The 12,894-nt window shown below is 58.0% G+C and overlaps 1 protein-coding gene across 1 annotated transcript in view; it reads right to left on the minus strand.

Moving 5' to 3' along the window:
- The window catches only part of SND1 (staphylococcal nuclease and tudor domain containing 1), a 135,504-nt gene that overhangs the window by 30,328 nt on the left and 92,282 nt on the right, over positions 1-12,894 (minus strand). Inside the window, exon 16 of the mRNA XM_088129042.1 lies at positions 10,109-10,218. Within this exon, the coding sequence (XP_087985168.1) occupies positions 10,109-10,218 (110 nt within the window). The remainder of the gene's footprint in view (positions 1-10,108; positions 10,219-12,894) is intronic.

Below are 12,894 nucleotides of genomic sequence, written 5' to 3' on the forward strand. Positions count from 1 at the left end.
AGGCCCCCTGCCCCGAAATTGTCATTTGAGGCGCCCCAAATTAATACTAGAAACAAACAAAACACCCACTTTGTAGGGAGCCGTTGGTCGCAGCTGCCAATCCGCCCTCCAGGGCAGCCCTGACTCAGCAGGGAAGGAAAGGGGTGAGCAGAAAACCCTGTGCTGGCCCAAGGGGCAGAGATGCAGGGCAATGGGCTGTCCTCCCGGGCGGGGAGGGAAGGCACCCTCTGGTTCTGCTCCCATCCATGCAGTTCAGAGGCTTGTGTCGCCCCCCCCAGCAGATTCAGTCCTCCACTGTCTCCCCTGATCCGCGTGCCTGGCCTGGAGCTCTGTTCAGCCGCTCCACTTTCTCAGGAACAAGGCCTTCATTCAACCCAGTGAGTGGGCACTGGGATCTCCCCCTTGGCAAGTCTGGGTCCGGGGGGTGGGGGGTGAGAGGGGTGGCCAGAAGCTCTCTGGGAGCACCGGAGCCGGCACAGCAGCTCTCCTTCTCGGGGCACAAGTGAGGTATTTGCTGGCTCCTGGAGAATGGGGGGCGGTGGGGGGATAGTCCAGGAGCCAGGCAGGCACACTCAGACCACCTTCAGGCAAAGGACTCTGTGGCCGCCCCTTTCGAGAGGGACCTGTGTCTGCTCCTAGAGACGCAGTACAGGGTGGCCTCAGCAGCTGTTACCAGCTTCTCTGCAAAACTCCCTGGCTGGAAAGGAGAACATCTCGCTCCCCCACAACAGAAGGATGCTGGGTGAGCTTCAGAGCAAGCAGCTCGGGCTGAGAAACCGGAAGCTGCGCAGAAGCAAAGCATCTGGCCCCTGCTTGCTCTGCGCCACCGTCCCTGCACACAGAAGGGCCCCACTCCGGGACAGACGGGCCCTGCAGCAGGGCCTCCCGCAAGGGCGCTCCAAGCTGGGAGCCCTGCCCTCCCAGGGTACAAGGTACTCGGCAACACCTTGGCTGGACCCCTCCAAGCCACCTTGGCGCCACCTGTGGAGCGATCCTCAGTCAGATGCCCGAGGCCTACGCCTGACCCACCTTGCACCTGCAGGAAAGCTTTTCCCCCACGCGTTTTCAAGGTAAGAACCGCTTTGTTTTTGTGGAATTTTCTGAGCCGGGTGGTTTGCTTGCGGCTACTACATACCTATGTACGCAGGTAGCAAAGCCCACCCTCCCTTGCCCTGATGATGTGACCCAGCGGGGCAATGAGGCACCTGCAAGCCAACTGCCCGGCTCAGAGAGCGCCAGACGCCCAGAGCTTCCCTTCTGTCGCAACTTCCACCCTGCAAAATCCAGGTAAGTTTCAGGCTCGAGAGAGTCTGGCTGTCTGGCAACCATTGAAACAGAACCAAGGAGTTTGGGGCGGGGGCGCCTTTTTGTTCAGCCCCCCCCCCCACACACACACATCAACAAGAAGAGGGAGAAGCTGCAGGGCTGGGGAGGAACCGATTTCTTAAGAAGGCAGGCACAGGAGCTTAAATGAACAGAGATGCCAACAGAGTCAAAATGCTGTGGGAAACCGAAAACAACCGCTCACTCCAGATAGTATTCCTCACTGAGACTGTGAAGAAGTTTTAAATAACTTAAAATGTGACAAACTGCTAAAGAAAAATGCCTAATGCGTCCTTATGTTCAGTTTCTGTACCAAAAGATGGGGAAATTAGGGGCTGATTCAAGATTATTAGTTGAATTATAGTTCCAAGTAAAATTGTCATAAATTGCTGGGAAAAGTCGTCTCTGTAAAGGTAAGTGCTCCCTTGCTAAAAGTTCTTTGTGAGTGTTAAGGAAGATTTGGCCAGACGTGATCTTTCTGGACTTTCGAAACGCTTCCGACAATATTGTTCATCGAAGGTGGTCCTGGGAGAGGAGGAAAGACCCACTTGTGATTGGGAGCTCGCAGCGGATCAAGAAACAGGAAGTCAGAAGGAAGGGTCCCTTTGCAGTTTGGAAGATGGGGGAATAAGGATAAAGGGCGCAAACAAACGAATGAAGTGAAATGAAAGGCAAAAAAATACGCTGTATGTCTGCAAAATTAAGGGAAAGAGGAAGGACTTAATGGTGACTGGAAGTGCTAAAATAGGGAAGCAGAAAGTGCTAAAATGGGGTAGGGAAGCAGCAGTCCCTAGGCTGATGACAGGTGCGCTCAAGTGAATGGTGATCCTGGAAGAACCAGGGAATGAATTCTGGGGAAAACCGTACACCGTTCTGAACGAAGGTGATCTGGGGGAAAAAGTTCTTCTGGGTGACCTGGATGAATGGAAATGAGAGAAGAGTGGTTGGGCCTTTCAGAGACCCAAGGATGAATGGAAATGGGGAGGGTCTGGTTAAAAAAAGATCTGCTTGCTTTGAGTGTGGGCTTTAGCACACCTACTCATACATGCATTTAAATAATGTATACGACTGCCCATCTCCCAACAGTGACTCTGGGCAGCACGCAAGGACTAATGACAACATTACAAGCAAGAACCCCTGATGCCAGAGGTAAAAAATGCTTCCCAATCCCCAAACCATGTCAGCAGCAGAACCTACCTCACCTCCTGGGGAAGTCGCCAGGTCTTCAGAGCTTTGCGAAAGGCTAACTGGGTCGGGGCCATCTGGATCTCCAGGGCGGAGGGCAGGAGGCTGTTCCACAGGGCAGGCGCTGCCTTGGGGAAGAGCCAGAGTGAATATAAATCTGAAGATATGATTGATTTGATGGTTTATGATGAAAGAGAGAGAGAATTGGTGAAGGATACTGACGTAATTAAGAGGCTCAGAACGTGGAACAAAAATTATTTGGTTGTATCACGGGGGTACTTGGAAGAAAATAGATATGGAAGAAAAGGAAAGATGCGTATGAAAAAGAATTAGAAGACGGATCTATCTCCCAACAGAGTGAACAGAACAAAGCAGGAAGACAGGACAATAAAACAGAGGATATGGGAGCTGCTTGGGCCACAAAAGTATGAAAAAGGGTGCTTGGTAAAATGAAGCAGTAAAAGAAGCTGTGGGTGAGAAGAAAAATGCACACAATTATTGCTGCAAAAAAATGTAGGAAAGATATTGTACTATGTGCAACTCTCTTTTTCTCTCTCTGTGCAAAAAATGCAGCCAAAGAGAACAAGGAATGGTTAAGATTAAAAGAGGCAGAGAAAATGCAGAGCGATTTTGATTGGAGTGAAGAGGGCTACACAAGAAGCCTCCAGCAGAGTGAATGGAATTAAAATGTAATGAAATGGTTTGGGGGGAAAGTGAAGTGGGGAAACATTGGAAGGAGAATTTTAGAGGTTTGTGTCAGAGCGCCAGTGACACGTCAAACTGAAATGAATGTGTAAATATTAAAGAGGGTCATAAATGCTGTGAGAATGTTGAACAACAGAAAGGCTGCAGGTGTAGCTGGGGAAGGGTAGCAAGAGGGAATGCAAAAACTCCAGTGGAATTCAGATCAAGCTGGCCTGGGAATTCAAACCAAAGGCTCTTCAAGTTGACAGTAAGCAAGGTCTGGGAAGTGCAGGCTGGTCCTCGAGAAACATCTGGGTCTTGAGGAAGGGGAAGGCCGAGAAGACCCCATTTGTGTGGAGCTGATGAGGCCTTCAGAAGACGAGCACTGACCCACAGCAATGTACGAAGTGGGGGTGGGCATGGGGGAAGTGTGGGCCAAAAAGGATGGGGAGGGATAGGCAATGGCACTGCTGGATGTGAACGGCTTTACTTCTGATTCCTTTTCTTCTTCTTATCCCTTTTATGAACTTTGGTTAACGACTGCTTACTTTTTCTTTATTGTGCATAATGAAAGGGAGCAGCACGCTTGATGGGTAGGTGCACAGGAGTCTGTCCTCTTGGGGGCAGACAACTCTAGGGAAATATGCTAGTTTTCCAGTAGCCGGGTCAATACACCCAACTACGTTAGCTTTAACTTTGTGTCTTGGCGCAGTATGTTGTGCAGACTAACCCTCTGACTGACTCATGCTTCTCTGTATCTTGTAAACCCAGAAAATGTGTTAACTTGGTACATGTGGGGCCAGTCTGTGAAGCAGCAAGATCACGCACTGAAGCTAAGCCACAGGAGACTGAAGACCCACACGCAGTTAGCCTATGGAATTTGCTGGGCTGCTCGTGGGTCACCTGCGGGGAACCCTTGGCTTGCCCCTCCATGATCCCTGCTCGCTGGCTCAGTTAATCCTCCCCTGGTCAATGGCTCATTTTCCCCAGAGCCCCTCCCTCCCCCCCAGGGGCAGCACCAGTCCTGTAGCCATGGAGGGAGGTGCTGCATACCCTCAGTGCCCCCCTTGCCCCTGCAGGGGACGGAGGGGCTTCAAGAATGTTGGGCCAAGAGTGAGGCTGGCCCAGTCTGTGGCCACTTTCCATCCAGCTGCAGGCCGGTGGAGGGCGACATCATCGCAGCCGGGAAGGCAGCCTTCCCCCTCCTTTCCAGAAGAGGCAGCTCCCAAGGCCCCGCAGTGCCCAACGCGCTCCCCTTCCAGTTTCTGTCTGGATCCCAAGCCTACCATGAGGTTTGCCTCCGCCCCTTCCACAGCACCGACTGAGGAGAGGGCTGCTCTCTGGCCGCCCCCCAGGGCTGATGCTCGGGGCTCTTGCCTAATTCAAGCTGGCTGTGCTCCCCTCCCAGCCCCCAGGACCAAGGCAAGAGCGGGCAGCTTATTACAATGCCAGGCTTCAAATGTTCACTTGGACACCAAAACTCCCATGCCAAAAGGAAGTGAAACGCTAAGGAACTGTAGAAAAGGAATGGCTGCAGGGGGTACCTTGGCGGAGTGCCAGGGCCCATGAAAGCTCCCGCAGCTGGCTAGCTCAGGGAGGCAGAGAGGGCCGGAGCCTGACGCACAACCGGGATTGAGAGCAGAATGGATCGGATGTGCCCCCCTGGCCCCCCACCCTGACCCACAAGGTCTGTGCTGAGAAAGTGCCAGAAGCGCCATTGGCTTCTCCGGAGGACCAAGACCCTGCCAGGGAAATCAGCTAAGGGTGGGTTGCCAGGGAGCCTGATCCACTGGGAGGCCCCTTCCTCTTCCCTGGCACCAACAACAATGGCTTGAGTCTTGGTGACGATAAGGGGGCAGGCGGTGCTCCCAGCCATAGTGATCAATAAAGGAAATGGCGGAATGGCTATCGATCTCCCCACACCTCCCACTGCTGCTGCACAAGTGGCTGATGAGTGGCTTAACCCTCCCTCCCCACAGTGCCTGCTCTTGTACCCCACAGAAGGAGGGGTGGGCTGGCTAGCAGTGCCCACCCCTGGCTCCCCAACTGGCAGCTGGGATACAGAGGGCCAGCAGCCCAGAGGCGGGACCCTGAGCTGCCTCGCCAGCTGCCAGCCTGGGAGGGGGGGAGCCCCCTGCTTGCACAACCCGCTTCCCTGCATCAGCTGCACTCCCAGAGCTCGGTTCCCTCGTGGGGGTCTGCTGTGCCGTGCACTGAGGGACTCCATCAGCTTCTGTGCAAGCCTGGCCAGGACGAGCTGCAGCCCCTGCTGACCTGCCCCCTCCCCCGAGAAGCAGGCAGGGTAAGCGACTTCTCTCCTTCCCCACTGGAAGGAGAGTCCGGGCAAAAGGCCATGGCCGGGACAGCACAGGGCATCTCGCCCCTTCCCCACGAGGGCTGCAGTGGGGAGAGGGTCAGCCGTGCGTTTGACGGGGGGGCGGGAGGAGCGTGAACCGGGTGCCCAGGCCCCGAGGGAAGGCTGCGATGTGCGGCCGCGGTCCCCTGCCGATCCCGGCCCAACTCAGCCTCCAGCACAGGCGATGTGCCTTGGGCGGGGAGGGACGGGGGGCCGCTGCCCCCCAGGGAGGCTTTCTGGAAAGCCACCTTCCTGCTGAGGGACTGGTGGCCTTTCATCCACACCCAGGGAGAAAGCCCAGGGACTACCCATACCCCCACCCCGTTTCAAGGCAGGCAGCACTCTGGCCTGGGCTCTGAGGGCCTCCCATGTGGTCCAGAGGGCTTGATGCGTGGGGCACAGCCCTCCCCGGGTAAGGGATGAGTCCCTTGGGGGGAGGGGGGCACATCCGTGGATCTCGCTGGGACGCTGCAGGCCAGGGGAGAGCAGGGCCGGGCCGAAGGGCTGTCCAGGAGGGGCAGCAGCACGCCCCCCCACGTGGCTCTGGGAAGGGCCGCAAAGGCGCAGAGTCCCACGCAGCCCAGCTCTCCTGCCCCGTGCCCAGGGGCTGTGCAGCTGCTGACCTGGCAGGGTGGGAAAAGGCTGGGATGGGGAAACCACAGCCCCCACAGAGGCCGAAGGAGCAGGGGCAGGCTGGGGCGAGCATCCGCGGAGCCTCCCCCGCTCCTCAAGGCCCAGCCGAATGGCTGCGCTGACCCACTTCTAAAACCTCCCTGTCCATGCTGCATCGGCCGCGGCGGGCTGTCTTCCCGGAGGCACCGAGGGAACCTCGCTCCGCTGCCAAGCCCACGGCCGAGCAGGGTGGGGATGCAGGCCAGGCGGCCCCCCTGCACAGCCACGAACAGGGCAGCAAGGCCAGGCAGAGACCCACCAGCAACCGCGATGAGGCAGGAACTCCAAGGGGATCCCACAGACGCTGGCATCCGTGCCCCAGCAGAGGGGCATCTGGACAGTCAGTCCTTCTGACAGCCAGCTGATGCTCGAGCTGCCCATCCCCACCCCCAGAAGAACAGTGCGCACGTCCCCATGCTCGTTGGTGAGGGGAGCCCGAGCAGCACAGGAGTCTTATCGCACCCACCTGGGCAGGGTGTTGCCTACCGGGATACAGAAGTGGAATCCCGCCCCCCCATGGAAAAACAAGGCAGAGCCACCCCCACATGTTCTGGTTTTGAAGAAGGACCCAGGCCTGGGAGTCAGGCTGGCCGGGGCACGGCGGCCATGTCCGGAGCCTGGTGGAGGGCTTCGTTCACGAGAAGAATGCATTAATCAAGAAATGGTATCGATCTTGCAAAACTCTAAAAAGCCAAAAATCTTGGCCTTCTGGACACAGTGCAAAGGAAGCAAACGCCTCCATCTACTATCTACAATACAGACAGCCTCTATCCTGGCCTCCCCCTCCAGCTGCTGAATGCAGGAGGCAGAGGGCCCCTGACCTCCCCCCCCCACACCCACGGCTAGGGGGAGGGGCAGCCTGTTCCCACCCTCTATTTCAATCTGCCAGTGCAGACAAGGAGCTACCACGAGCCCCCCCCCAGGAACAACCAGGTAAGCCCCCCCCGGGGCCCAGAAGATGCCGCAGCCCACTCCCCTCAGGAAGGGCTCTGTGCCTGGAACACTGGGGGTCTTTCTGGAGCATATCCTGCCGGGTGGAGCGTGAGGAAGGGCGGGCTGAGGATGCTGGAAGCTGAAGGGGGAGGGGGGCCCAGCAAGGGGTTGTTCCCAGGTCGCCACTGATGGCCACAGTCCCTCCTCCGTTCCGGGCCAGCACCTCTTCCAGGTTGACCTTCTCACCGGCCACAGCAGGCCAGGAAACACGGACCCTCTTCTGGGCCCACAGCCCGGTCCTGCTTGGGCCACCGCTGGAGAGTTCAAGCGAGGCCACGCTGCCCAGGTTTCCTGGCCAGGAGTAAAACTGCCCTGGGGGGTAAGACTGGCTCCGCCCCACCACCGAACCTCTCCCGGCCCGGAAGACTGCTTTGGCCTTTCCCTGCCGAAAGGGAGATTCGGCCGCCGGGGAACCCTTCGGGGACCGCTGTGCAGGGCCTCCTTTATCCTGCGCGTAACGCCACAGACGCATAACGCTTTGTGCAGACGACTGAAGCCCTTCGAAGCTGCCCCACCCAACCACAGCCACGGCAAAGAGCGGCCGTGCGGCGTGATGCATCTTTGGCTCCCCTTCAGCTTACTCAGAGATGCGGAAAGGTCCTCCCAGCCGAGTCGGAAGGCCAGGCGAAGGCCTAACCCCACTGCCCCTGCCGCTGCCTCTAGGGGAAGGGGGGAGCCACACGGGTTCCAGAGGAAAGCCCCCCCCGGGAGGCAAGGAAGAGCCAGGCTGGGGAGGGGAGGGGCTCCTCGGGAGGTCGGAGGGAGAGGGTGCCCTTTGCATACCGAACCCCCCTGCTCTTCTTCAGTGGGATGGCGGGTCGCGTCTTCTGCGAGCAACCCACAAGGAAACTGAAATTGGCTCTGCACAGACGTGGCGATGGCCACCTTTTCAGATGGTGTTAAAGGAGGTTGGACCAGTGCAGGGAGGTGCCACGGCTACTGCTGAGGACCACTTCCTGCCTCCTATATCACAGGCTGTAGGGCCCCCGCTGCTGGAGATGGGGGAAGGCGGTGGGCACTGGCCTTCCTGTAGATGACCAGATGCAGATTCGATGGGCCCTGGATGGCCCACCCTCTGAAGACACAGAGGGTCCCGGCAGACAGCGCGGAAAGCAGCATGAAATGTAAGGAAGTGACTCATCCATGCTACCGGGGGACTGCTGACCCCCCCCAGGAACTCACTTGCCTGATATCAGGGAAAGCCCAAAACCCTCCCTGCCCAGCCTGCTGCTCTCCCTGGACAGCTCAGCTTCCTGTCTGCCCCCCCACCAAAGACACGCGCTCGCCCTCTCCTTTGGCCAAGGATGGCAGTCCCGCAAAACTTCCCGGGACTCCTTCAGCAGCCAGCCTTCTCCTCAGCAGCACAAAGCAGACCGCCCCTCCGCTCCCCAGGGCTGCCAAAGAAAGCCACTGCCGGGCAGGGTTTGCTCCACACCCCTCTGCGCCCCATTGCCGGATGAGCCGGCGGGGAGTGGCTGCTCTGAACCAAGACCCTTTCAATTCCCTGACCGTGAATTTGTCAGGTTTGAACCCGTAGCCACCCTCATGTGAGCAGAGCGCAAAGGATTCCCATCACGCCGACAGAGAAGACCGGAGGTGCTTAGTGAAGAGAGTCAAGGGGGGGGCGTTCTGGTGGGCCGGATGCCTGCAGCTTTATCGGCCCCGTGGGGCCCACTGCGCCTGGCTTTGCATTGCGAAGGAGCTGGCTGCGGCACAGGAGGAGACCCCTCTACATGCCCCTCCTCCGTCTCTTGCGCGCGTCCCACAGCTCAGCTACTGCTAGAGATGCGGTTCTGGCTCTGCCCCCCCCCGCTGCCTCCCCAACACCAGCTGCGGGAGGAGCAAGCAGGAAGAAACCGGGAATCGCGTCTAAGGCCTGCATCCCACTCTCGGATGTTGAAATGCTTCCAACACTCGCCATACGGTCCGGCTCGCCTGCTGAAATACGGGAGCAGCGCTTCACTCGGCGAATAAAGCCGGCCTCAGAGGTGGGAGCAGCGGCCCCCACTGCCGCCAGACACGCAGAAGCACCAGCGAGCGAGCGCCACGCTCAGCCGTTCTCAGCTTGGCATCCACAGAGGAACAGTCCTCCCGCTTACGTCCTGAGCGCCCACCCTCTCCACATTAGGCCCATGCCCATCACCGTGGCGCTGCCCCTTCTGCCCAGAAGTCCGCTCCCTGCTCATGATGCTGGCCCTCAAAGAGGTCAACCAGGGGAGTCACGGCCAGCCGGTGGCCGACAAGAGCTGAGCAAGGACCCCTTTGGGTTGATTTGCCTGGTCCTGGTCCTGGGCCACGGCCTGTGGCAACTCATGGTGGCTGCCTGTGGCCCATAAAGGGAGGGCAGGCGGAGCCCTCTGGCTGGCTGCGCCTGCTGTCCAAAGCAGGCGGCCCCAATGGATGGCGAGCTGCCTCTCCAGCCCCCCGAAGTCAACGCCAGGCTAATTGGGGGGTAGGCAGCAACAGGTACACCCTATGCAACTCTCAACAGGACCCTACGAGCTTGGCAGATCTATCCAGTCCTTCTGGAGAAAGGATGATGGAGCCACGGCAGGAAACACCTGTAGTCCAAGGATGAGGAAGCAGCTCACAGAGAGCCAACCTGCTCCCCATCCCAGAAAAATCTGGGGAAGGTCCTCAGGCTGCTGACTTCCATCACGGCTGCAATACAGGTGGTTGCAGGACTTCCCCAGCTGGACAAGGCCCCTGGCAGCCTCTTTCATCACAACTCACAAGCGCATCAAGGCCCGACGGGGAAAGGCAGGATGCCCCCACGGGGAAAGCCGCTCAGGTGGGCACAGGCAGGATGGGGCTTTCTGGATCTCCACTGGCTGCTTCCAGCTGCATGAGTCCGGAGGGCGGGCACAGACGACAGACCCCCCTCCCCCTTCTTACCTCTCGTTGCAGCACCAGCTCTTTTGTGAAGAGCATCGCTTCTTCGCTGAAGGGTTCTGCTTCCTGGACCAGGCCTGGCAAGTTTCGGGCTCCCCGGGGACATTCAATGCCTGAGCAGGGAGAGCAAGAGCAATGCCCCTATTACTTCAGCCATCTCCCGATTCCTCGGTCTGCCCCCAACTTTATTTTTGCAGGAACGCAAGAAGCGGACTTCCAGTCACCTCACCTCCGCCATCCCCATCACGCTCCCCAAGGGCCCCCGGCCAGAGAAGACGATCCAGAGAGGGTAACCCGCTCGCACGTGCGTAGGCAGAAAGGAGGCTGCACGCGCAACGGGTTGGCCTGAGAGCGGTTTGGCTGACGGGGGGACACCCATGCAACATCCCCACGCACATCTGGGCGCACAGCATGCTTGTGGGGGGCAGTGGGTCAAAGGGCTCCTTGCAAGATACGCAGAAGTGGAGGACATTTACAGATGACGCAGGGCTACGCGGGAGGCCAAGGCAGAAACAAGATTCAAATGTTCTGGATTCCATAGAGCAGTCAGACAAAAATAACTGAATGAAATGCAACAGAAATAAATGCAAAGATCTTTATGTTTAAAAAAAAAAAAAAAGTACTGGCTTGCTTATCAATAGTGTGCACCGAACAAAACCCCCTGGAACAGTAACTGATCACATCCTAAAGGCAAAGGCAGTTTTAGGGTGCATCAAAAGAAGAATATTTCTAAATCCTGAGAAGCAATTGCTGCCCTTCATTTTACAGTGGGCAGATCCACCTCAAGCATTATCCCCAGTTAAGGAGGATTCAGACATTCTAGAATAGGTTCAGAGAAGGGCAGTGAGGATCATTGGTAGACTAGAAATTAAGGAGAATTGCCACGGATGACCTCAGTTCTAGCAGGCTGACTGCTCACCTCTTCCTCTCTCCACCTTGTGCAGACCATGCCTGATTTTGCAACCCCTGCACTGCCCAAATGCCCTCAGCTGACACGCTTGAAGGGCCCGGCCCAGCCCAGCCTCCAACCCTGGGATTCATCAGCAGCCCAAGGAGCGAACTGGCTGCAGCTGACTCAGACACCCAGCAGGGCTGAGGAAACCAGGGCTGGCAGATCAACCGCTGGAGGAAGGAGCGGCCAGCAACCCCAGGGCTCTGCTCCTGGTCTGCAGAGAAGGCTGGTGGTGAGGAGAGGAGCAACCGAGGAGCCAAGGAAGAGGCATTCCCAGGAGCCAGTTTGGGGGGCAGGAGAGCTCAGCCACCTTGCATCTCCTGCATGCTGGGCCTTCGCAGGAGGCAGCCCCTTGCCACCATTCGAGGAAGTCCTGGACTAATGTTCCCATTAACCCCCACGATGGCTGAATGAGACGGCCCACTTCACATCACATCCTAAAACACTGGTTGGATTCCTGCAGCTTGCCAAAACATCGCCGCCCCCTCCCACGGGGCCTCGCTGGGCGTGTTGCCACGACGCACAAAGTGCGCCCGCAAAAAGCAGCAAGGAGGAAGCACGCTCGGGGCGATCCCAGCGGAGGGCACGGACACGGCCGCCCAGTACTCCCGACTGGGTGGTGATGCGTTGTGGGAACCACCCGCACCCCGTGCGACTCAGCCAGACCATTGCCAATAGCCCTTCAGAGCAGCGTTTCTCAGCGCTGAAGATGGGCAGGCCGCGCACCTCCCAGAATCCTTTGCTAGCTGGGGAATTCTGGGAGGCGAGGTCCGCACGCCTTCAATGGCCGAGGCGGAGACACGCTGCGCTGGAGGTCACTGACGCGTCTGCGGAAGAGCCCCGAGGCTGGATCGGTCCTGAAGCCGTCTGGTCCAGCTGCTGCATCACGGCCGGCCGGCCGGCTGGGCTGGGGCCAGAGCCCGTCCCCCTCCCAGCAGCCGGGATTTCAGGGCTGCCTCTCCCCTCCCAAGGTGGCCTTTCCCGGCTGTCCTGGACTAACGTTCCCAACATTCGTTGTGTGACACCCCCCAAGGGTGGGTTTGCACAAGCGGCTGAACCCTAAGCTCGGACTGACTGACGCCTCACGGTGGCTGCCGGGCCCAAGCAAACTGAGCTTCAGCTCGAGGCGCCCTGCTTCACCCAGCCGGCCAAGACAGCAGCTCAGCTCCCACAGGAGGGTGAACGGCAGACGACCCCCCTCCAGCTGGGTCTCGTCTAGCGTGCGGTGAACCCGGACGGTCAGTGTGTGGCAGCTGGGCACAAGAGATGCAAGGCCTCTGCATCTGGCGGGGGGGCAGAGACACTCCAGAACGGTCAGTCGATCCTCACAATTGCCCAGGGCCTTGGCTGGCTTTGGCACAACGTTCCTCGCCCGGCATCAGGCCGGACCACCTTCTCCAAGCGTGGCCAGAGAATTCCTGGATCCTCATGTCAATTCCCTTCCAAAAGATTCCAGGCACGGAATCTCCCTCTTCTCCTGCCATTTGCGCAGCAGCTCAAACTGTCCACTCTGACTCCAGCCTTTCTTTTCCTGATATGTCAGATCCTATTTATGTAAAGTTTTTGTGCTAATATTCATCTTCTACGCTTGTTTACACTGAATGGCATTTACCATTGTGAAACCCAATCACTCCGTTGGGAGAGATCCCTTTGGACCTCTTCCCAAACTCACTTTGATTTTACCACCCTGTACAGTTTCCTTTGCAACCCCCACACCCTTTCCGTGGGTCCGTTCCTTTCGAATAACTTGTAGTCTTCCCGTGCTGCATGTCCGCCATGAATATCACCGATGCAGTGATGCGATGCCGAGCACATCATTTCTGTGTTCCTGAGTTAG

The sequence above is a fragment of the Python bivittatus genome, unplaced genomic scaffold (assembly GCF_059951505.1).
Source record: "Python bivittatus isolate LINGU-HERP-01145 unplaced genomic scaffold, Pbiv_v1 ctg000730_np1212, whole genome shotgun sequence".
Classification (NCBI taxonomy): Eukaryota; Metazoa; Chordata; class Lepidosauria; order Squamata; family Pythonidae; genus Python; species Python bivittatus.